Raw genomic sequence first — 27,361 nt, forward strand, 5'->3', positions numbered from 1 at the left:
GGAAATGTGCCTGAATTCTCGACCTTCGAGTCGGTTATTCGATGACCTTCAGTATTTAAAGGTGTTAACGCCAAGTCAGTTTTCGATTGGTGGCGGGTTAAACGCTGTTCCAGAACCATTACTTTTGCACTTAAAAGAAAAATCGTTTATCGCGTTGGCAACTGTGGCAACAACTGTTGAAGTCGTTTTGGACTGGGTGGTCACAGGACTATTTAATTTCTTTTCAACAAAGAAACAAATGGTACAAAACTAAAAATAACTTAAGTGTTAATCGAATTGTGTTAAACAAATTTAAAAAAAAACTGTACCCCCTACAAAATAGGCGTTAGATCATGTTGTTAAAATTCACAAAGGTACTGACGAATAAGTCCGAGTAGTTACTGTACGCACAACGAGCAAAACATATCCTAGACCAATTTCTGAACGAGTGATATTTCCTGCTAAGCGTAAAGAGAACTTAATTTGCGTTTTAATAATTGTTTATTTTGCGAGCGAATTTTACCTTTCGGTCAAAGGGGCCAGTATGTTAAGGATCTGTTGGATAATCTGTGTATTATTTAAATATGTAATTTATATTGCACACCCTTTTCATATGGCTCCTCCTTAAGAAAATGCATTTCCTCGCTATGGTTCATGCGACATTCTTAATAGTTTGGTATGTCATCTGTCTGTCTCACTCTCCTGAGACAACATAACCTTTTGTTGTTTTTATCACGTTTAATATTTAATTTCTCCTTTCAAAAGGACCCTCGAGATGTTCAATAAAATTTAATAAGATTATTAGATATTTTTATATCATTGATAAAATTTTCATCTAAAGTTCATTATTAATAAGCGAGGTAAATAAAACAGAAGCGTTTAAAAAGACGACAGTCCATAAGCTTACATGTAGGAATTAGCTAAGTATAAATAATAATTACTCGGCTCCTAGGAACCCTCATGCCTTCAAATTTTGACAGTGCCATTTTCATGATTTTATTTATTTGTAGATAAATTTTCATCAACTTTTTATTGTTAACTCTGTAATCGATAGAATTTCCTTAAACAAACGCGCGAAGCAAGCAGTCGTAGCTAGTGTAACTATAGTTTTATATTAAATACACACACAGGACTTGCATATAAATTTCAAGAGTAGATTTATTAAAAAACCTTTTAAACGTTTTTGGACGACCAATAATTAAGTGACGAGCTTATTAATCAGTAAATTTCCACGTCCAAACAGTTATTATTACTAACATTAAATGCAATTTTTTTTATCAAACCAAAATATCGATAAACCGATTATGAAGTATGTAATATCACTTCAAAATTTCACTGTAAGAAATTAGTTCACAAAAACTATTAATTATTTTACAATTTTTCAAATAGCTATTTGTTATGCAACTTAATATCTATGTTTTTTTATGATTATGTTCAAATTAACATAGTAGTTTCTTTTACGTCGATCTCAAGTTTCTTGACATGAGAAATTTTCAATTTTTGTTAGTTTAATACACGTCAATAATTTTTAAAAATGATTCAACAACGGTAATTGGTGATATTCAAAAAAATACACTTAAGAATTTCGGTGATTGTACATATTACGAATAGTATTATTGTTATTCATTATTATTCATTATTATTCAAATAATTCCAGAAAAATTTTGAAATGATTTTATTTTTAAAACCTGCATTGTTTAAAATACTTTAATTATTAAGTGTATTTATTAAACAGCACCAGTTGTCATATCATTATTTAAGAATCATTGACATCTGTTGAAACAACAAAAAGGCAAGTCTATAAGTAATTGTCTACTCTATCTAGTGGTACTTATAAATTTATTGTATTTGCTATTGCTTTAGCTAGATATAGGTGAAATAAAATTATAAAAAGAATTTCAACATTGCTTAACCAATCAAAAAATTTTTTCGTTAATTTTCCGGTAATCAGCGAAACAAAATATGCATAGCATCTAAAAGTCATCCATGGATTATCACTTATCTATTTCAGCTCCATCGACTTGCTTATGGTGACGTCGCGCCATCAGCCAAAAATACTATTTCTTTATTGATTGATTAAACAAAGATGGATTTGTTTAACTATCTGAAAATTTTTATATTAGTATATTAAGTCTCCCTTAACACGTAAGAACAGAAATTTTAAACTTTTTCCAAAATTTTGATCTTGTTCTAGTCACATTTTAAAAAGGTTATTTTTTGCAAACGTTGACAGTTTGCATAAAGTTCACAACATTTTAATCTTAAATTTCCAATGTAGTTCCAGGATCGCAGTACTAATATATATTAAAATATTAATTAAAATAACATATTAAAATTTTTAGCCCTTTATTAGTAGTAGAATGAAACTTAGAATTTTATAGTATAAATAAAAATTTTACAAAAAAGAGTTACTTTTGGAAATTGTAAGCGATTCCATCGTCCAATTATGCTTATATACGTTTCATTTTCTTTGTTCTTTTATCACGCACATTTGTTATTCAGAATATTATTTGTAAGAGCTGCATTTTTCGCTGTAGACGTAAAAACTGTTTTTTTACATTTTCACCATTTTTCGGCACTTGAGCTAATATAATCATTATTAAGTGTATTAAAAGATTATATTACATAAAATAATATATTAATTATTGATGTATTGAAAGTATCTTTACCTGTTTGTATTACTAGGTTAGAGATAAGTTCATCTGCACGTAAGTATACCGTCTGTATTACTTTTGACATCATCATCATGCAGAGCTTGAGTAACTGACGGTAGTTTCAGACGGAATGTGTCCATGAAAAACAAACTTGCAACACCTAAAGCTTTTTATGCGTGTAATTTGATTGATCGTGTGTGGAAATGATGGATCAACACGATATGATCTTACAAGTTCACAACGAAAAACTCATGAATTTTCTGGATCACAATAAACCAAATGGTACATTTTCTACTTTTTGAGGAGTTTTTGAGAAGTTGATGTACCCTCGGTAAGAAAAAAAGGATTAATCACATAAGCACTATCAACTCTGAAGCTGACAAGATCGACTAACAAGCTAAACGCACAGCCGATTTTTGTGAGAGCTTCTTGGTGATAAAATTACCGTGCATGTGAGCTCGCACCTTCCTCGTGCCTAAACGAATCCTGAAGTACCTATCAGGACATGGTGTATCATCGAGTGAGCAACAGTCTGGTAGGTGCAGTGTACATATGGTAGTGAAATAAGTGATCGACGAGCAGTTGAGCCACACCCATTTCCTGACGTTAATTGAGAACCATGCAAGAATTTGTTATAAAGAAGCATTGACTTCTCCGCCATAGGGCAGCCCGTATTAAAGAGATAGTCGTAGACCGCGTGGTGTGCGCGATCAAGCCAAGCTGTCGTAAATGCTATTAACTATGAAAGGCTTTTTGTTATACTTCATTGTATTTGGTGTGTTTGTATATAATAATAACGTGACCGTAAGGAGCGTAATAAGTGCGCCGACTGCTGGAGATTTTTTAAGAGTCTCCAAGATTGATGTTCTCTTTGACTGCACAGCATTAATGTGATAATTTAGAGTGCATATTTCACTCATTCTTGATGCAGTCGATGCATCTTACGCTTCGCTAACGTACGAATTTGTATTAAAAAGCTACATCCCCAGTCCTCCTTCACCACTGCTGTAATCCCCGGTAGTGGTGTGATAATATATATCACCAAAATTTAGAGACAATGTGCTAGTATCCAAATGTAATGAGAATTGTTTGAGTTTTTGTTTACATTTCTTTCGTATTAGACATGTGTGCATTTTAAATCTCTTTAAAACTGACCTTATTAGTAGATGTAGCGGAAGACATTGTTAGATAGGTACAACTATCATCATGACAATCCGTAACTAATCCACCAATACAATTCATAATTTCCTTTAGCTTAGATTTTTCACTGGAAATCATTCTTGAAGTCCCTGTTACGAGATGAACGTATTCCACCCTGTGAAAAAATTTTTGAGAACTTTTTATACATACAGAACTGTTCATCGTTATTGTTTAATTTTTCATGATCTCATGGTCAAATAGTTATAATAGAACATGTCCAGTAAAAATCGCCTTTTCACATACAATAAAAATATAAGGTCGCTATTCTAAGGTCTCCATACTGATCAAGATACACTTGTGTATTTTGTATGTTTCCAAAACTTGACTTTTTCCGTTTTTGTTGCAAAGATAATAAATCAAGATTTATAGAGAAAAATTTTAGATCTACAATTTATTTTAGCGTTTTGCGAAAAGATTAAGTACCCAAAGAGAAACTTATTATTAAAAATTATCAACATTTTTTAGCATGGGTAGCACAAAATTATGTATTATTTCACTAAATAATAATTACGTATCATGGGTACATAATGAAGGATTAGGTCAAACCTGACGTAATTTCGTTATGTGGTGGCTCACAATTATTATATCATAAAATAAAATGTTTGAATGTTAAAGTGGCAATAATGTAAGAAACAGTTTTTTTTTTTTTTTTTTTTTTTTCAGATATAACTAGGAGGGGAAATCTTCATAGACGAACATGTAAAACCCATAACAGTGTTGCATTCACCAGACCATTCTGGTGCCTACCAACTAAAAACTAACCTCCTCATAAATAGACCAACCTGTACGGTTCTGTCTTTCAGAAGCCTAATGGATAAAGTAAGAAGGGATAGAAGGAAAAAGTAGAATGCACGTCAAAGATCGATGATCCGCTTGCTCTGAAATGGATGAGAGGGGGGCTTTCACGCCAAGGGACAAAACAAGTGGAAAGAAGAAATTTGTGCTGCTACATAATAAACACACGCCATTATTATTATGTTAGCAGTACGCTTTATTTTATAACGTAATTTAATCACGTAGCAAGATAACACATCTGTTAAGCGATTGATGTCATTTATTGACATAATTTTATCACGCAATAAAGATACGTAAACATTTTTAGGTTGGACAGCACGAAATATATGTGAAATGTATAAACAAGCTCATTTAAAACAGTGTTAATAAAAAGTGAATCAAGCTAATAGCTAACCATGCATTTTGCCTTAAAGTCACTTCCCTTGCAAAAATCTGCGTAATGATGCATGTTTAAATTAGGGTGGTTCGCCAGTAAACCTGAATATCTCACAAACTGGATAAAATTTTGAAAGATTGTTATAGAAGTCCCAATGTACCTACACTCAATATTTCAGGCTCGCTTAGTGTAGAAAATTTGGCGTAAAAGCTCTACGAAAATTATCTTTACAAGCCAGTTGACATACGAATAGTAATCGATTTTTAGCAAACCAGATAAATATAACCATAAAAACGCTCACGACAGTAAAATAAAAATGACAGATTTATAGCTAAGATCACGAGCTTTTTCCTTGTACTTAAAAAGTTGGGGCTTAGCGTGGATTTTACTGAGATATTTAACGGAGAAGTAGATTATTTGTTATTTTGCCGTCTTTTTCCTACATAAGGTTATATAGCACTTCATATGTTACGTTTCTTGCGCATGCGCACAACGAGAACGCAAGACCTCGATGTATGTATTGTACGTACATGTATCAAGTTGCTACTACTGTGAACAAACCCACTGGCAAATCCCCTTAGTATATTTTGAACCGCTGAATCTTATGGTGTCCATGTTCATACTCTAAGTCTGCAAAAATTTCAAACAATATTTACTAAAAAATTTGATTTTCAACACAAGTTCTCACAAAGTAGTGTTAAAAAATGAATTACGAATGCATTTTCTAAGGGAAAGTAAAATATCTGAGCAGATACATTCTGAGGTACTTGTAGGAAATTCTTATTTTTAAAGCCACTTCGCAAAGAGCAGGTAGCAAGGCATTTTTTATGATATTTTTAAACAAAGCTTTTTTTTTTTTTTTTGATGGTTCAAGTGAGTCATTTTTTTCATAAATTGGCTTTTTCTTCTGCCTCTGGAAATCCTTCTTAAAGGCATTAATAATTATTTTTCCTAATATTCATACAATTTTCAATTTATCAATAACAAAATAACAAGCACCGCATGCATGCACCGAAAGTAAAACTACACTTCTGCTACGTATACACGTATACATGTACAGGTATGTGTGCTTGACTGCAGCTGGACTTCGGCTGCCTCGAGTAACCTCGGCTGCACTCGGGTTTCGGTAATGTGACTGTCAAACTTTTTATATTTATACATAGACAAGAAAGCTACCTTCATTTTTTGAAGAAAACTGAACTGAAGTTTAACAATAACAGGAAATCAAAAATTATGTTTCGAAAGAGGTTTTCATGAGTTGCATCAGTGTTTATATTTGGTAATCTAAGTCAACGCCAAGTTTGCGCCCGAAACGCAGTGCTCGCGGCACGTAAGCAATAGACACAAAGCAAGATAATCGCCTGAGCAGTGGTAGGCAGCCGCAGCTAGGCTCTTTATTCTTCAGACCTCGAAAACTAATACTTCGCGAGCGTCTGATTCTTCGTTGAAGTACAAATAAAATACTGCGTTACCTTAACTTATGGGTTATAAATTTCTCTGCACCCCCAAGTTTGGAGATTCCTGCATAACAGAAAGATGTTTGAACTCGACCTTACACTTTTGGCGCTTAACCAGGGATATTAGTTTGTGAGTGACAAGAACAATGGGAATATTTTTTTTCTTTCTTTTCCGTTGTTGGCAGGCACCCATGATGCAGCATTGAAAATACAAATAGTTAACAGGAGCAAAACAAACAGGAAAAATTTAACACAGAAGTAATTAGTGTAATGAACAATGAACAGCAGACGAGTGATTGGTAAAACAAACTGTAAGAAGTGTTACGTCGAAAGTCAACTCCAGATGTCAGCGCATGCACAACCATATATATAGGTAAGGTACTGTATAGAGAGAGAGTAAGAGCTGCAGAATGTCGCCTTTTGTTTATTCCAGCGAGCGAGCGCGATCATAGCTAGCAAGAGAGTCAGAGCATGCCAAGCTGATCCCTTGTCGATTTCCCTTTTTTTTGTGTGCAGTGCACATTTTGTTAACCCGTCAAGTGAGTCACCAGCTTATCTTCTGATCTGTTCGTTAATATTACGTAAGTACTCGCTTTATGAGCATTATATATTTGTGTCCAAGTATTAGAGCGTTGCTTTTCAAAATCGATTCGACACGTTCAGACAAACACGCGCAGGCATTCCATTACGAGAACCTCGGTGTTTCTTTGAAGCTCACAATCAAGACACGTTTAATAAATAAATAGTGCGAGTCTAAGCTGTTGCCGTCAGTTCATGAAATTCTCTTTAAGCGCGAGAACCTTTCGTGATCGTAAATGAATGAATGGTATTAATCTCAGTTAATGTCGCGCAGCGATTGATTAGTGCAATGCGCTTGACGGTCCGTAATTGAGAGTTACATAGTGCAATATAAACTTGGATCTAGTTTAGTCGGATTCGTGAAAGTGCAATTTACTTGGTAACGAGGTGTGTATTACAACAAAGTCAGATATAAAAATAAACCGAGACACACGAGTCCTCCTTGTTTATCTCGCGAGATAATTTATCCAGGCGTGAATTGACACATGTGCTTAGTATTCGATTATTTATAAAGCTAATCAATTTTTTTGTAATTAGACACAATTAAGGCATTCAGCCGATATAACTGATGAAAGGACAACAGTTCCGTCACTCTATATCATACCGTAAGTTATGAAGTAAAGAGACATCAGTCACTTTAATTCAAAACAAGTCCATTAGGGACATTTTTGCGGTCGTTAGTGAGACAATAGTCCACGTGACTGAATACAGGCCTTTGCGTGTACAGGTAAAATCCATATCATTTGTTGTTCAGCTGTTAAATTCAATGCGTTATGATTACGTCCACATGTTTCATTTGCATATATCGTTAACTGTTTCTTGGTTTTTGCGTATGATTTTTGTTCAAAATAATGCATTAAATGTATCATTAACTTTTCTTTGGTTTGTAATTTTTAAACAATTAAAAAGGGTTTTTCACATGTTTTGCCTTTGCAATACGTTCTATTTCTTTGGTGATAGATATTACATGACCTAATATTTCTGAAAACTTTTAGTCTAGCTTCAAAAAACTAACATTTAGAAAACTCAAATTTTACTTAAATTATTAACAAAATAATAGATTCGATAGGAAAATCATATAAAGTAAGTATTTATTTCATACGAACCATTCACAAGTAAACGGCTTTGGTTCACTGGGAATTTATACAAAACAAGAAGTATGCGTGATTTGGGACGCTAACAGCGTAATAGCCTTCTAGGAGGCTAACATTGCTTGCACAGAATTCGAACGAGCTAGAGTAGAGAGAGAGAGAGAACTACACTATACTACACACCATCTAAAAGCACTATTTTTCTGATAGAAAACCAACACGACCACGAGGATGATAATAACAGTCCTGATTGTGGTAATATTATAAATTTGTCGTAAAAAAGTTACAATTATATACTAAAAAGAAATTATTTTTCGAAAAAACAATATTAGGAAGAGCATAGATACATTTTAAAAAATACAACGAAAAAAAATTCAGCCACAATACGAACAATGAAGGCCCCAGCAAAATCGTTAAAAAATTTTCTCCTTATCGCATGAAGTGTAACGCATACACTCACACCCACAATATACAAATATACAAAACAAATGGAATCAAAAAGTAAGTTAGATGAGGAAGTAATGAAAAACAGCAAAAGGTGGCACGGGGTGGAAGTCATAACACATTAAAATATGCCTAAACATATAGGGTGGAAAAAGACAACGAAAGAGCGTTGCCGAATAGAAGCAATATAGTGTATAGGCAACTACCTCCAGACCTTGAGAGAGATCTTATGAAGCAAGAGAGGCTGCAGAATATAAAATACCCCAACACATGTCTACAGAGTGCGAAGATGAGAGAAATAGTTAGACGGGGCACGAAAAATAAGTGCCAGACTACCACCGAGTCGTAATACTCTCCTAAATACATACAGTCAATATTAGAAAGAGTAGAAAAGGAAAATAAATAAAATTATTAGTTTCTTATCACACTATTTTAACTAATAGTGCAGCAACGGTTATAGTGAAAGTTCGAGCTTGGCAGCAAGTAGACGGTGACACAGTAAAATAATATGCGGTTAGAGGACAAAAATTATTTTATAGAGCAATGAGACTGAAAGTTACACAGACGCAGACCCAGAAATTTAAGAAGCTTTATGACGAGATTTAAAACTACACACACAAAAAGTAGTAACTTCACAATGTATATCAGAACTCCAGCCCCCGTATGATTACGAAGTGTAACAATATAGGCCAGCGACGCTTAACAAAGCAATAAGAGATACGTTCCCGAGGACTTTCAGCTAGCGGAGGACGTAAACACAGCCGTAGTGTGACGCATGAAAACTTGTCAAAAACGAATGATAAGAAGATCGACGACAACTCTATACATCCACTACAAGTAGAGCGTGATATGAGGATAAATCGTGAGCAAGTTCAACCGCCAGAGGGCAGCAGAACAAGATCCTACCAAGAGATATATAGATATATTATTTGAATACGGTTTATTCACATTGTTCCATAGAAAAATTCATAAAAATTATTTACATTGTTGCTTTTAGTAGTTTCTTCAATTGACTTATATTTAAATTTAAATTTAAATCATAATAGTTTTCTTTGAAAATTCGCTTATTCATCCTTTAAATTTGAAATCTCTCGCTCTCTAACGTACAAATAACAGTAAAAGTGTGTTAATCAAAAGCCATGATAGACCATGCTCAAATAATAAATCTATATCTCTAGGTAGCATTCTGTCCTGCTGCCCTCTGGTAGTTAGGCTTGCTCATGATTCATCCTCATAGGAGTGAACGAGCTCCTTAAAACCGCAACAATGGCAGCAAGGTCAAACACGCAGACAAGGGCCTCTGACCTTCAAGCAGCTACTACGTGCTAGGGAGATGCTAACTACTTCTTCGTCAACAATAGGCTAGAAAGATAACTGGAGGGCTCTATCGGCGCAGATTCTCAAAGAAAAGAATAGACTGCTGCGCAACTAATTTAAAAAAAGCCAGCAAGGATATCGTGAGCTTGACCCAACTAAGCTCAGCTTTTGAAGGAAAAAAGGATCACTTTCACACAAAAAACTTGACATTTCAAGACTCACAGGAAGGTACAAGCGATAATGCGCTGGCGAAAAGGCTTGAAACAATATCCGAAGAGTAAATGTTTGCGAATCTCGCGGGATCGCAACCTACTTTACCCGAGAACGGCCAAAGGAACGTAGACATACCATTAACGCCCTTACAGAGTCCAATACCTCCACTACACGCGTCGATTCAACCCCCGTGAACATATTTACCAATTAGCTGGGTGCAAGCAGTATGCTCAGTATGCGCGGCAACAAGCGCATACACGGCATCGGTAAGCGAGCCGCAAATAACTTGGTGCTCAACTGCACTACCTGCTCGTACAACGCAGACACAAGCCTTTATGACGTAGCTACACACATATGCGGTATGCTCAACAATATGACCAACTTACTCCGACCTGCTGTCGTATTTGGCTGCACCACTTGATTCCTTACGTCTACTCTCTCGCCTCTGTCAGAAAAACATTCAGGATCAAGCAGATCGTACGTCGACGCTGGATATCATGACTTGGAGCAAATTGTCCAACGTTGGAGCGTCCAACGTGATTTCGTAGCTGCAGGCCAGGAATGGTATGGCTCAAGCGAAGAGGTGCAGCGCGTCTTGATCTCGGACACGCAAATGCGCACCCTATACGCTGGCAAGCCTGTACGAAAGTTCTTAACGCAGATTAAGAATATGGTGCATCAAATACAATCTCCTTGGCTAAAGCTAAGGCCACGAAGGCTAAGAAACAGCTAAAGGTTGCTGGTATTAGCGAGCCACGACCTCTGAACGCAAGCTCACAGGAGATAGCGTCCATCCTCAGCGAGCAAGCTGCCCTTCAAAAGACAATCAAGGAGCTGCCAAAGAAGTTAGCTAACCCTCCTAAGGTAGCCAGGTTCGATATGGTTGACGGATACACGGTGGAAATAGTCGATGATCTGACCAAACCAAAAGTCAGAAAATCTGCTGTCTATAAGGACATGCTAAAGCTACTGCTCTACTTTCTGTACGTCGAGAAGAGTTGGGCAGCCCTGTCTAAATATGACGAGGAGCCAAAACAAAGCTTCCGCTTCTCAAATGGTCCTTGTAAGCAGGGGCGACGATCACCCTTACCTTCCCCTTTCAAGGAAAAGTGGCACCAAGGTTCGGATTGCCGCTCACCGAGGCGGAATACGAAGAATGAGTAAGGCACGAAAGACGCTGGTACTTGGAAAGACACATTCCCGCCACAGGAGTAACAACTACACTGAGATAATTGTAACCACTTAGGCCACTATGCGCAGGATTGTCCGAATAGCAAGCAGGGAAACAAGAGATGGCCAACGTAAACGAGGGTATAACACCGCCTCCATCTCCCAAACCCTCACAGAAAGCGATCGCATCAGAGGACGCGCACCGATTGTGGCTACAGCTTGAAGTAGCCAGGTACAAGCTGCAAGCACTATACGACCGCGGTGCTACCCACACTGTCATGCGAGCAGTTGGGATCCAGATAGCGAACGCCTGCGGTCGTCAACTACGTCCCACGCTGGAAAGCGTGGCGATGGCTGATAGACAACCGTCACGCACCCTAGGGTTCATCAACCTACCTTTCGAGCTAGGAGGGGCAAAGCTTGACATGGACGTCATCGTACTGCTCGATTTATACTAACTATTACGTCAGCACTAAGCTTATTAACGCTTTCGAGAGCGTTCATGATCCTGTCGATTGAGTCCTGGTGCTGAAAGGACAAGGAACCAAGGTTCCTCTGGAGGTAACAGGCCTGACATCGATGGGTGAGATCAAATTCGCTGCAATAGGATTAAACGAAGTCTCGTCCAAACAACAAGAGGAGTTGCAGACCCTCCTGGACCTCTACGTGGAGCAAGACGCTCCCCTAGGGTGCACTACGTGGGTCGAGCACGAGATCGAGGTTACAACCTCGTGGCCTATGAAGCAGAAGTGCTATCCCGTAGGAGGTTATACACGCCCACGTGAGTCGTTAAAAAACGCAAAAAGGACGGAAAGTATTGATTTTGCGTTAACTACCGGAAGGTAAATGCTGAGACAGTGCCCGACACGTATCCATTGCCACACATGAATACAATCCTGCGCAAGCTGAGGAGGGCCCGTTTTGTTTCAACTCTTGATCCCAGCAGTGCGTACCATCAAATCCCGTTATCCAAAAGGGTTGAGCCAATATCGTCATTCACGGTGCCAGGTAAGATACTCTTTTAGTTCCTACAGTTACCCTTTAGCCTGAGTAACAAGCCAGCGACGTTTCAGTGGCTGATTGACCATGTCATCGGACTAGAACTCGAGCCCTATGTCTACGCCTACCTCGATGACCTAATAACTGTCATGGAGACATTCAAGGAGCATCTCAAATGGCTGGAGCACGTACTGAAACGCGTTTGTGATGCGGGACTCACCCTCAACCGAGGAAAAACCGAGTTCTTCCAACCAGAGGTGAGATACCTCGGTATCCTCATAAACCGTAATGGTAAACGACCGGATCTGGACAAGCTAAATTACGGCATTTCCGGCTCTGAGGAATCTGATGAAGCATAGGCGGTTGTTAGGCACAGTTTTTTGGTACAGGAAGTTTTTGCCAAACTACTTGACAGTAGAAGAGCCAATAAATAAGCTACTGAGCAAGTAATAGCCGTTTTTTTTGAGTGACAAACAACAGCAATACTTTAGACAGACCAAGGCTTTGCTGTCATCCTCAGTTGTACTTCAACGATTGAACCTCAAGAGTCAGTACGCAAAAGTTTTGCCTGTATAATAAAGGGATATGCTTCAAAGTCATGACTGATCACAGTAGTCTCCGGTTGTTAATAAATATTAATAACCCAACCAAACGACGGTTAAGATAGGCCATTGAGCTTCAAAGCCATGGGTTAGAGGTTAATCACCGGTAAGAAACGCAAAACTGTGTGCTTGACGCCCTGTTGCGAATATACGAAGATGACGAGAGTTATACCGTGACGGCGCTAATAGGGGGACGTCGATGAATTCCTGAAGAGCTTAGGTATACAGCACATACTAACGACACCGTATCACTCGCAGGCAAATTTGGTCGAACGCTTAAATCGCACAATCAAGATCATAAATAAAGCTTTTGTCAAAACCAATCATAGGTCATGAGACGAGAAGCTGCCTGAGCATGCGATTGCTTAAAACATGGATAGGCACGCTCCCACGAGTTTTTCCCCCACGACGCTTAACAGATGTAGGGAACCTAACGCCCCAGGTACGATGTGCCGACAGGTTGATTCGACGGCCCAGCAACGACTAGAGGAAGAAGCACTAGAGAGCTGGAGGCAGCGCATAAAGTGTTTGCCGATACTGCATGCGGAAGCAGCCCAGCGAAACAGTAAGGCACAGGCAAACACCACTCGGCATTGCAATGATAAGCACCACAACGTGGTCCACCCTCCCAATGACCAGGCATGGTATGAGAACCATGTCTTACCCTCGGCAACGCAAGGCGTGGCGGCGACATTGGCTCTAAGACATATCGGTCCTTTTATTGTTGTGAAAGTATTGGGTTAAAACACATACGAGTTGGAATCTGAAGAAGGCACGCGCTCAGGCCCTATACATGTAAGGCAGTTAAAACCTTACGTAAATAAGGCCTTAGCAACGGCAGAAGAAGATCCCCTTTTAACGACTCAGGGTCCAAAGAAAAAGTAATCGGTGGTTTTTAATCACCGTTGGAAAGTGGCGATTAGCGAAGCGCAACCAGGGGCGGCTAAATACAATCTAGTGTCCTGGGCAAATGACAAGTTTGGCACCCCTCATCGCTGTTTTTGAGTGTTATATAAACATAATTAAAATACCCAAAAATTTTAACCAAAGCTCTTTAAATCCAATAACCACATGGGCTAAGTTTTTTATCCCTGATGATACTATACGCTAAGTCTTTTAACTCTAAATTCTTTGTAGAGCAAGCTATGCTTGAGTTACAATATTCGTTAATAAAGTAATAAATATTTACAAGAATGATAGAGTCAATTGTTTTGTGTTGCTTTTACTATAATGTGTTTTACTGTTTTTTTTTCTTAAACACTTTCTAACAAATAAAATAAAAGGAAGTATTATATGTATTATGAACTGAAATAATGGTAAATAGTTTCAAACATTATTATTACACGGTAAAATGATTTCAAGCTTTAGCTTGTCCAAAATCTTCAACAATTCATTCAATTTCTATACATCCGAGTTCATCATGCTCAATAGATAATGAAGCTAAACTAAGTGCTCTTAAGTAATGGTGGATCGTAAATAGTTTTGTATTAATTTTTATTTTAAAAAATTTCCTCATTAGAAACTACACTAACAAGAAGAGTAAGTGAGATCCGGAGAAATATTGCCCTACAAGAAAAATTATCGTATAAGTAATTAACTGATTAACAATTAAAAATGTAAAGTGGTTTGCTAATATTTTTCTCAGTTGAGATCGTAATTAATATTGCCAATGTCTTTTATTTATTAAATTAGAAAAACTCTAAAGATGTAAAAAAACATCAACTACAGCATCTTGCTCCAGGTTAAATTTAATAATACGAATAAACAAAAACAACTTGGTAAAAAAGAAAACTCATTTTTCAGAAAGAAATATTTTGATGTTTCATCAAACCTTGTCTACGTCTTCAGAAACTTTTACAAAAAGCGCTTCCCCAACCACTTCATGACTTAGATGACGTTTGATGTCTAATTGGAGAGGTATAACGGTGAAATACTGTTAAGCCGCCGTAAGTGTGATAGGTGAGGAAGGAAAACCAGAGAAAGAGGAAAGAGCGCTATAGGGCATAGGTAAGCTAGGACAGGAAAAAAAGAAAGGAAAAGGGAGCAGTACCGCAGAAGACGGCAGATTAGGTTGGGCTTGCAAGCACGCGAAAAATTCTTGTCTCTGCGTTTTGTTTTGTTTGTTGCCGTTGTGACTGCATTTTGGTTTTTTCTGCTATTCCCGGCGTTTTACTTGGTGCAACGTTCCAGTTTAGTGCTAAGTGCTGATTTGTTTCTGGTCCTGCTAGGAAAGCAGGTGAGACCAGATGCAAATTTAACAAGGTCACGAGCAGCAGTACTGCGTCTTGAGATGCCTGCTGACTTGAACTGGTGCTCCTTCGCACCGCCACAGCCACCAGAAAAGACAGCGTCTCAAAAGCAGTGTACCAAAGACCGCGTCCTAAAGACAGCAACATAAGTAGCTGCCAGTGAAGAGTTTATTGTAAGAAGTAGCAGCCCTCTTTATCCCGTGTGCATCTGCCAGTGCCACGATTTTGCGCCGTGACCAGGTCAAGCATCAACGCTTGACGTGCGTGCTCCAACACACACATTCACGTAAACCAGCAAGTAAGTTGTATATTAAAGAAAAGGTAACTAACAATTTTAGTGTGTACATTATTGTGTTAAAGGAAAGCCAACTCTAGTTCATTCTGTTTTGTTGTTGTGCTTGTTGAGTATATTTTTTTGTGAATATATATTGACAGTTTGTATTTGACTAGATCTCATCTATGATAATACTGCAGTAACACTACATAGCATTATGTATTACAATAATTTTGATTGAGCTCGCTATAAAATTTAAGGAATTAGTAATAAATTGAAATATTTGTATATATTTTTGCACTGAATATTTGAAGTTGTTGATGTTCAATTACACATAATAAAAAATTTTCAGAAAATCCACTAAATGCGTTGTAATGAATACTCAATATAATTAAGCACAGTGTATTGTGTAAATTTAATGCACACACTAAAGCAAAAATAAACATTTTTTTATAAGCAAAATTAATACAACTGCTTAAATTAACTTAATTGCGTAAAATGTAAAATGCCACTCGAGTAAACGTTACTTGAGTAGTTGTTCCATCTATCCTAAACATTATTTGCTTAAGGCAGCACTACTAACTTTTAAACCAAAAGGTATACGGCCATAGTAATAAGTACGTCCCCTATGCAAAAAGGCGGTATATTTCCTAGATTTTACGGCTAACCTAGCTTGCCAAAAACTCGTGGTTCGGTCGATACTACTCATAGACCAAATCTTGTTACATCGGCGAAATAGATCGTCGATATCGAGAGCACCATCGTGATCACTTTGCAAATGTTTATTAATTCATCTGGCGTCGATACACAGCCGAACACTACCATCAGTCTTAATCACCGGCCTGAGTGGGTTAATATATTGGGTTGGGTTGATCTAATATCACAGATTAGCTTATTTCACCAGGCAAAGCCTGAAAAAAGTAATGGCTATGCTCTGAACTTGGAATTCTTGAAAAAACAAAAATCTAAGACTTCAAATCACTGTATCTCCGTAAATAATTCCAATATCGCAAAAAGAACGATATTTCGTGACCATGAAAATTAAAAGAAAAATTTTCTATCAATCTGTGGGTTTTTGCCTTTGGTTTTAGTTTTTATGAAAAATTTTTTTTATTATTATTAAATAGGGCATGAACAGCACAAATTTTTTCACTCGCGTAATTAAAAAATAATTTTTTTTTTTTTATACTTCGGATCAATACTTCAGAAGCACATTTTTTGATGTTAATAATAACATATTTTTTTCTGTAATGTACATCCATCGTTTGAACTCATTGGATTGCTTCTTTTGGCAGGGTAAGACTTAAAATTAAATTAAACTAAATTTAAAAAAAGTAACTTGAAAATTACATTAGCGTTATAGTAATTTGTTTTTCAATATACGTTAAATGGCATAAAATAAGTTAATAATTATACTTCACGTACTTCAAGCACATTAATTAATATTTTTTGTATGATTTAATTGTTCAAGTGCAGTAAGAATCGCGTTTGTTATATTGATTTTAGTCTAGAACTCAGCCTCCTTACGCTTTCTATTTTTTTTTTTTTTTTTTTTTTTTTATTTCCATTAACTAGTTCGCGTACTAAGTCCTTAATACTTGGCTAAGCAGTTTTCGACGTCTTTCTTCTCTAAACTACTTTGTACATTATTTGTATTTTGATTAAAAAATTTCACCTTTATATACGCAAAACCTTGCCGATCATTACCACTTTTACCATTATCGTCTTTTACTTCTTTATGTTTTGTTTTCAAACACTCTAACTTTTGGCGACATTGTTTAGAACTCACGTTATATCTACATTTTTCCATATTTTTTGCAATAGCTTTCCAGCAGTTGATTTTTAATGCTTTAGGATCTTTGAATAAATAACTTATGTCATCATATTCATGTAATAAGAGAAGTGTCATAGCCTTATTCCACCAACACACTGAAATATCCAAGTACAGTTTTTTATTCAATCAAACAGACATAAAAAATGTGGCCAAGAAGAGTATACATACATACTTATTAATAAATACATGTGATGAACCAACCACCATGTGATTTTTTCACGGTAAGCGTTGCATCACGTGTTGTTTCACTTTCGTATTCTACATTGCTAATCAATTTTTTGTTAAAATTTTCCTTCGTTTTGTTTTTTGTGACACTTTCTGTTAGGTACATTTTATCTATATTATCATAATCATAATTATTATCGTCATTTGAAGAATCTACATTGAGTTGAATGCTTGCAGACAAGAACATGGAAAAGCCTCGTGATTCTGGTGGGGGAAAGTTTTTTTTCGTTATAACTAATGCTGATTTGTTTAAATCATCATTTTTATCCGTGGATGATACTTTAAAAGACTTGTCTTTCATTTTTGATGCCTGTCCTTTTTGCATGCTCTTAACATTCATTAATAAACACCATTGAAATTTAAGGTCTAAGTAATAAACAGGTTATGTTAACATCAAGTAAACAATTAGGTCGCTATTAACTTTTAGAATCTAGCTCAGTGACATAAGTACAAATACAACCATTAAGAGCACGAAAAAAAAAAAAAAAAAATTATACGTACCACCACTTTCTCAGCAGTTTCTTGGCTTACATTCACAACAACATGCTGGCCTGTTTGATCTGTATTTTACACATAATATTCCAAAAAAAAAAAAAACCTCTTGCCTTCAGAAACAAACCAGCGGTCTTCTGCACACTAAGTACCCTACCCACTCTGCTACGAGCGATGCCTATTATAGATACTCCTAACCTCTTTCTCCTTGTTCTAGTGTGGTTCGTAACTTACCTTTAATTTTTGATATTTATTCACTGTTTACTAGTTAATACGGTTCAATAACAGATTTTATGAATTAATAAACTATTTATTTGATAAATTTTTTTTTTTACATTAAAATTTTTTTTTCCAAAACTCGAAAAAAATGTTTTAAATGTTACCTGAACCTTTAAAGTAGAAGTGTTGTAAATTAATTATCTATAAACAATTAATGGTAAAACTCAATTCAGTTTCTTATTATTTTAGTTTTGATACTCTAAATATTCAAACAGTAAGATGCCATGATAAGTTTGGTCTTGTATATTATAATTTTTTATAAACAATTTTTTATAGCATACAAACAAAAATACAATAATAACATTGAATTATGTTAAAAAATTTTGAGTAACTATGGAGGGTCTATAGTGGTTAAAAAAAAAACTTTTTTGAGCAAAAAAATTTTATTATAGAATAACAATAAATTATGTTATGTACTGTTATTAAACAAAAGAATGATAATTTATAAAATAACTTGTAAGTAAATGTGAAAAGTCATGTCTACATATATATATTAGAATTCTTAGTTAAAGTGTATGTATACAGATATATTTTTAAATTTCTGTCCAAACAACATATTTAATATTTAAATAAAAATATAACTTTTATTTTTGCATCATTATGAAGCTACGTATGATGACCGTAAGACAATACTTTTTTTCTTAAGTATAAACCAACATTATCAACTTTGACCTTAAGATTTATTGATATTCATAGAAAATGCCACAACCATTAAGAATGGTTTACGATATAAAACAAAAGGTAGTGAAAAGGTGTTTCCAGTGTTTAAAATCATTCTTGAGATAAAAACTTTTTATCCAATTTTTTTACCAGTTATTATTTCCTCTTCCACGTTGTACTTTAATAATTTAATAACTCCTAATCAAGAACCGTTGCATAAATCGTGTGATATAGTAAAATTTCTATTTAGCATTTATATTGTACTTAATTTTTAACTCAGTTCATGAAGTGGTAACCCTTCACAGATCCTATTTGACATATCTACTGGAAAATTGACATGAATATTATTGTCTGACGTATTAACCTATTTATACATGCGTTATCTTTGCTGTAACAGGTACAGTGTATCCAGTTAATTTTAGAGGATTCTTTTATGTAAAGAACCGCTATACTCACAGAGCCAGATAAAAGGTGGGATAAGGGGGGCTAAAGCTCCAGGCCTCGACACAACACAAGCTTTCTATATAAATAAAACTTTTATATAAAAAAATCAATTTTAAGCGCAAGAAAAAATCTCAAAAGATCTTTTGAAAAGTCTTAGTATAAAAAGATATTTATTATTGAATAGAAATAATTTTTTAAATATAATACACTTAAAATATATTAAATTAAGGTGGCTCCAGCGCCTAGTGCCGTATCAAAATGGGGAGACTAAAATTAATCTTATTTTCTTTAAAATATGGTATAAAATTATCGTAGAGACTGTTGTAAGCCATATTCTACATTTTATCTGTTACTTTAGTGAATCAATATAAAAAAATAAAAAAGTTTTATGGTGCCCTAATTGATGAACTGTTACGGTACGCTCCTAAGTTCAAGAGTAGTTATACCTATATATATGTACTCTGCAGAATGCAGACAGCTGAGAGCTGACTTGCACTCGCAACTGTATACTTAGTCTCCGATTATTTAAAGATTTTGTTCGATAACAAGACACTTTTCTCATGTCATCGAAAACTGCGTAATAATATATACAAGATAGTATATTTTTTACACCTTACGGGTTATTTATATAAGTGCAGCAGTAGGTTGTATATCGCGTAAGATTGCATTTCCTATCCAACCCGTCTTAAAACTACGATTTTGTAAGCATGATTTCTTACAATTTTCATCGTCAACCTTCATTTTTTTTTATACGAATAGAAAGATGGGAATTCAAAGAATATAATTCAATTTTATTAACCTAGGTTGGGTTATTTATAATTTTAACATTGAGGACACTGGAGCCACCTTAATTCAGAATAATTTCTTTCTACATTTTTTAAACAAATTTCTCTATTAACTTATTAAAATTTAATGCATTTAGCACTTTAAATTTAATAGTCAAAATGGCTTAAAAAGATGAAAGATTTTCAAGCATAACTGATCGAAACATATTTTTAATACGTTTTAACACTAAAAAAGATCCTTCAGCTTCACAGTTTGGAACAGGTATTGTTACATACAAACGATAAGCAATAATAATATTCAGGAACACTTTAACTGTATCATTTTTTAAAATCCAATGTAAAACTTTTTGAGGACACACTTTAAAATTTGTATGGCTTGGAATCCTTGGGGAAGGTCAATCGTAGTAAAGGTGGTAAAAGAATTTTGCAACATCGTTTTAAAGAAAAGAAAAACAAGTTGCATTTATTAATCCAAAAGGAAAAACAAAAAGGCTTTTTTATTTGTGTATATGTGTAAGATATTTATAAATGTGTGAGCACTCACAGGTCTACTTAATAGTCTGCTCTGCTCAACGGTTTCGACGACTCTAGCAGAGCAGACTCGCATCATTTCTCTGTACTGAAAACTGCGCATAAAGGCAAAGCCTATATATACCGATAGCCCTGTCAGGGACTTATAATGCGCGGCTTCTTATAAGCATTAATGAAATATATCTTAATCATTAACAAAACATTACGTACAAAGAGATGTAAATACACATGTAAATTATTTAGTCAGAAAAGCTTTTACGCAAAATGTCAAAATTGCAGAACTCTAATCTTAATAAAAAGTTCAAACTACAAAACAATGATATAAACCTTATACAATAATAGTAAACTAAGAATAGAGCCTTTTCATATACATTGATAATTAAAATAAAATAACCACTAGTCATAATAAGCTGCAAAAACTAGAACAATTAAGCTCGTATGATTTTTAAGAGTACGCAATACAAACTTCAGCTTAATTTTACTACATATCATGATAACGCATGCAGCAATGTGGCCTAGCGAAGATGGCAAAGGGCATTTATATAAAGAAATTGTAATACGCAGATCTATGAGTTCAAAAACCAAATCCTCATTTTAGTCAGTTGTCAAAAACGGGTAACCCACACAACTTGGTTACTGGTAGTTTGAAATCGGAAGTGGGCATTTCAACCCCTGCCACTCAAACGGTACCGTCCTGACCCGGAATGACCACAGTTACTGTTCTAATGGGCCATTTTGCGAGAGGATTGATTCGATCCATGATTAGGACGATAGGGCTAACTTTTCAATGAGCTCTGACTTACGCCATTTCATTCGTTGTTGTATAGTATAAAGATGTTCCCTTCGCCATCTTGTCCAGATGCGATACTAATTTCCACCGAGCGAGGGACGGAATATGTTCATGGGCGTAACTTGGCTCAAGTACTGAAACGAGAGGTTCACAAATTAAAAAATGACCCGCAGTTAATGGGGCTATGTCAGATGCATTACTACTTATGCCAGCAAGGGACCGGGAATTTAAGCAGGCTTCAATTTTATACAACAAGGTACTTAATTCCTTATATGTGAGGATGGTATCTCCAACTATACTGAGCAGATGCTTTTTTACTAATCAAACTCCTGACTCCCAAAGACCACCAAAATGGGGCACAGATGGTGGAATAAGTAACCAGTCAACGCCATCCTTCGCAAGAATTTCTGTCACTGTTAAATAGATATTGGAAGCCTCTGTGAACATGTGACGCAGCTCTTTATCAGCATCGTGAAAGTACGTTCCATTGTCACTCAGTAACGTATGACAATGTCCTTTACGTGCCGTAAATCTGTGGAAGGCTGCTATGAATGCCGTTGAGGTCAAATCGGAAACTACCTCCAGGTGAATAGATTTTATAGCTGTGCAAAAAAACGAAAAAATGTAAGCCTTTTGTGATTTATACCCTTGCACTTTCGATGTTCGCACCCAAAGTGGACCTACGTAATCAACACCACTGGTCAGAAACAGTCTTATACCAGTAACTCAAAACTCCAGCAAGTCACCTATTTGAGGTTGCCTGTTACGTGCAGAGTAGCAAACGCAGCGAGCACACAAATGTACTACATAGCTAACAAGTGTACGAGAGTGGATTATCGAGAACGAAGAAGACAGGTACATACGTGTTTGCTGAGGGCTTCCATGGCAGATTTTTTGATGGGCAATTCTTGCAAGCAAGGTCGAAAATACGCAGGCCTTATCCAGCAATATTGAATGTTTTTTGTCATACGAGAGTGCAGGGGTATTGTGAAGGCGTCCTCCCACTTGAAGCAATCCAGATACATCCAAGAAGGGTTTAAAAGACAGGAGAGGAGAGCTCGTCAGAAGTTAATTACCAGACGACAAAGATGAAATATCTGATTGAAACGAGGCTTGCTGTGAAATTTTGATCAATCTGTTTCTAGTTTCGCTTAAGCCGTGGGAGTTAAAAAACAATGTGGTAATGGAAACTGATTTTTTAACGCGATTATAAAAGCGAAAAATGTATGACACAAATCGAACCATTCTGATAAACGAAGAGCACAATAAGAACAGCTCGTTGCGGCTATCGACTTGGGTAGCTTATGCGATAATCTTGCGCTGTTCTTCTGATACAGATTCTAGCACACTGATGACATTTTTACAAATATTCAATCAAGGTTTTCGAGCGATTTCGGGCCATGTCGCAAAATATTGTGGTTTTGAAGCTGTAGTGGCATGACAATCCGAGTGGCAGCGTCTGCAGGATTTTGACCAAACTTCACATGGTTCCATGAACTTGCTGGCAGCCGAAATTGGATTTTTTAAACCCTGTTACCTACAAAAGTAGTCCACCTTCAAGCATGGTTGGAAACCCAAGAACCTGACAGAGTCAACGTATAATCTTTCACAAATTTTGTCATCATCTGACATGACAGGTAATTTATGAAGGTCCTCTACCTCTAAAAAACGTTCTTATTCACAATTGATGCAGTTTTTAGTATTAAGAAAAGCACATGAAGGCATAGCCGAAGAACTCATGGCCGTCCAGCAGCTTGCTGAATCCCTTGAGTCAGCTGACTCAATCTTATACGAAATTTTCCAAAAAAACTTCCAAATCATGCTCGCAGCAGGGGACAAAGGTCTAAATCTCATTCTTAGCAAGACGCAAGGAATTGTATCCTGAGCGTTCGATCTTACCAGACAAGACCCAGTCAACAATTGTCAGCTTAGAATCCTCAAAGAATCCACTACGTGTCTGGTCTGTGAACAAAAATCCAATAAGATCAGCCCCCAAGATAACATCTATGGGACCTGGCACGTTGTAGGTGGGATCAGCTAATTTGAGATGATTCAAATGCGGCCAATTAAAATCCGGCACACTTATGCTCGGAGTTAGTCTAGTCAATTAATTTAAGATGAGCGCTGTAAATGGTAGTCAGGGCTGATCACTGTCTACAGGCCCGAAGAAAAGAGATACCTCTTGTTTTACGTTTTCAGCCTTACAAGAGTTGATACCGAACAGTGTACTCTTAACGTGGCGTCTAACAGTGCGGCCGAAAGCCGCTTTCTGCGGCCAAAACTCCAAAATGAAAGTTTTTAGTTAGGGTTTTTTTTTTCATCGAGTTGGCTAAATGAGTCCCCTAAGAGACGAAAAATGTTCGGAGTGAGGTCCCTTAACTCGAATCCCTTCTATAATCTTAGTCGGAATGTGGCCTTTATGGCACGTGTAGCCACGCGTAGGGAAAATCGATTAATAAACGCTTGCATTGAACACGTGTTAAAGTTTTCACTGCCAAATAAACCTTGAACAAAAAAATGGATTCTACATCTGAAGGTAAGTACAATACTTAAAAAAATTTTTGCTTACAAAATACTAAATAGTAATTTGTTAAAAAGAGATATGCCTAGACTGTTTTATTTATTTTTTTTTTTTTGTTATTTACACAGTCGAGTGAAAACTTTTTTATCTTGATAGATCCTGCTTTCTAAGTTATTGAAAGTTGTTAATAATATTATTATGTACCAAACAAAAACAAAAAAATTTGCTGCCCGTAGCTGCCCGTTGAGTTTTTTTGTACATTTATTTACAAGAATGAGCAAGTAAGACGGCACATATACGCACCTATAAACTACCTAATATAACTGTGATGTGCGTACACACACACACACACACACCCTACCCTATGTGCAGTTGCAATAACATAAAAGATCAGAAGTGCCTCATGTTTAAAACGAATTCACTGTTGATATTCGTTGTGAATATTGAAAGTAAAAGTTTTATTTGTTTTTTCAGGATCCAGTACTTCAACGAAAGATGAAATAACAAGATTAAAACTGTTCAATATAATAAATAAAGAAATTAAAACAAGACATCAAGGGTATTTTGAGAGAAGAGTCTTTAGATTTTAATTGTTAGTGGGGAAAGGTTGGTGCCCAGAATTTTGTGAGGAAAAAGAGTTTTTGATCTTCATGGTTAAGCATTAGTTATATATTTATTAGTATATTTCCACACCATCCAGAAAGTACTATTGTGTTAAGTGGAGAGTTTTTTTTAGAACTTTCCGTTATGCTTAGAGAAAAATCGTTTAATATAATGTACATATATTTAAATCAAGATCAAAAGAACATTTTTTAAACTATTTGTGAACAAGAAGAAAAAGTATATTTCATAGATGGTCCTGGAGGGTCCGGAAAAACCTACTTATATAAGACACTCATTTATTATTTTCTTTCTAGAGGTAAAAATATTTTGTCAATGGCTTGGACAGAAACTGCATCTGTATTAATACCGAAAGGTATGACCAGTCATAGAACTTTCTGTTTACCTTTAGATTTAGATAATATTGAGAGTGTATTTTCAGAATTTGAAACTGAAAAAAAAAATTAAGAGAAGTTGATTAAATTACATGGGACGAGGCTTCTATGATTCCGAAAAAAGCTCTAGGAATCATTGATAGTATGTTGGGAGACTTGTGTAATACAAAACTTTGCTTTGGTACTAAATTAATATTAGGATTAGGAGGAGATTTTCGACAAATTCTTCCAGTTTTAAAAAACGGTAATAGAACTACGATAATAGAAAAAACTATTAAATCATCATTTTTATAAAAGCATTTTAAAATTTTAAGATTACAAAATAATATTCGTTCTAGTGATAAAGAATTTTCGAAATTATTGTTAAGAATTGGAGAAGGGGACATAGAAGCATTTAACATTCCTAAATCCTGGATAACAGATGATGACTGTACTTAAGTATTTAATAATTACAACAACTGTTTTGGTAATAACGTAATACTTCACATAGTGAATATAATTTTTTTTTTAACAATAAAATTTTAAGTAAATTAAATGGAGAGACAAAAACTCATTACAGCATCGATACTGCAACCTATAAAGGTGTTGATAAATCAGATGATAATATTTATATAAATTTTCCTGTAGAAATGTTAAACAGTATTCGTGAAGGCTTGCCACCTCATGAACTTAAATTAAAAATAGATGCAATGGTAATGTTGCTTCGAAATTTGAGTATATCAGACGGATTATGTAACGGTACACGATTGCGAATTACCTAATTGTTGAAGTATAACATAGAAGGCGAAATAGTTACGGGAGAAAAAATTGGTAATAAAGTTTTTATTCCTACAATTACATTAAATACTGGAAATACTTCATCATTACCCTTTATTTCATATAGAAAACAATTCCCATTAGTTATAGCATTTACTATGACAAGAAACAAGTCTCAAGGTCAAAGTTTTGATAATGTAGGATTATACTTGAAAAAACTTCTATTTTCTCATGGTCAATTATACGTGGCTTTATCGAGATGCAAAAATAAAAATGAAATTTTCATTTAAATCGATAGAGAAAACATTTTAAATATTGAAGATATAGTTTGGATGGAAGTTTTGGATCATAAGTGATAATGTATCTAACAATAACAACATGACTTTGATATTCCTATATGTATGGCCAAAATTTATTACTTAATAATACATCCCATTATTCTATATTATGTTGTACCAATTGTACTAATTATACCAATTTTAACATTGATTTAAAACAAAATAGGAATAGACCTAAGTCTTCGTGGTTTGAGAGGGCTTTATAAGTTGACACATAAAATAAGTCATCTTAATGCGAAACTTCCACGGTTTGTATGAATCATAAACTAAATATAATTCAAATTTTTGTATGTATTTTGATATTATTCATTCGAATAGAAAATAATATAAGACATACACATAAATATTTTACATACACTTTAACATAAATGCTAACAAAAAAAGCTTAACGCACTAAGAACTTTATACTTAAAATAAATGGAACTATAATTGATATAACTTGATTTTTGGTCGTATTAGGTTTATAAATAAAATGGTTATGAATCATTCGTATGTATAAAGTCCATCTATTTACCTCCTGGGTGGTGTGGAAAAATAGATGAAAAAAAATTATATTGTAAGAAACAAAACACGTTCTTATTAGTTAACATTCTCGACAAATAAACATTTTTACGGTACAAAAATATATAAGACATATTATTTTTATGATATATTAAATTATTTTTTTTTTTTAAAGACTCTGAAAAAGACATGAATGACTAAATAATCTTAAAACTCCTAATTTAAATGGTTTTATATGGTGAAACGTTGCTTGGAATGCCCACACAGTTAACTATATAATATAACAGTTAACTTTATAATGCAATATATAATAATAATTATGCTTTGTGCAATGACCCCCTATAACTCAATTATGACTTTAAATTTATCTTGACGATGAGATAAATCGTGGCGAGAATTTGATAATTCAAAAAAGAAACAATAGTGAAAAAACTGAAAAAATCAGAAAAAATGAAACTTGACAAATGTTAAATTATAAAATTGTATTTTTAATAAAAAAATTGTTCCTCCATGATGATTATTCATGTAGATTTACTCAGTGCCTCTTATTTGCTTTTTTCCTCTCCTATCTATTACTGAACAGTACTTTTTTTTTTTTTTTTTTTTTTTTTTTTCATTAAAAGGTAAAAAATATGATATCAGTGGAAATCGTTGGTACTAATACGAAGATCATAGTTACAATTGATTTTTTATTTTCCAAGTATCAAATTTTTTTCTAACATAAACAAATATTTCACCTGTAAATTACAAGCATAGTATGCTACTTTTCATCCATTTTGGAGCTTGCCAGCTCTTGCAAATCCTTTTTCTC

The 27,361-nt window shown here is 35.0% G+C and overlaps 1 protein-coding gene across 3 annotated transcripts in view; it reads right to left on the minus strand.

Annotated features, from left to right (window-relative positions):
- The window catches only part of nbs (nibrin), a 240,997-nt gene that overhangs the window by 208,010 nt on the left and 5,626 nt on the right, over positions 1–27,361 (minus strand). For all 3 annotated transcript variants that reach the window (XM_089592503.1, XM_089592501.1, XM_089592504.1), the window contains exon 4: positions 3,789–3,948. In XM_089592503.1, the coding sequence (XP_089448629.1) occupies positions 3,789–3,948 (160 nt within the window). The remainder of the gene's footprint in view (positions 1–3,788; positions 3,949–27,361) is intronic.

Source organism: Copidosoma floridanum, unplaced genomic scaffold, assembly GCF_036245765.1.
Source record: "Copidosoma floridanum isolate Cflo_tuat_1 unplaced genomic scaffold, Cflo_Japanese_pri ptg000018l, whole genome shotgun sequence".
In the NCBI taxonomy this organism is placed as follows: Eukaryota; Metazoa; Arthropoda; class Insecta; order Hymenoptera; family Encyrtidae; genus Copidosoma; species Copidosoma floridanum.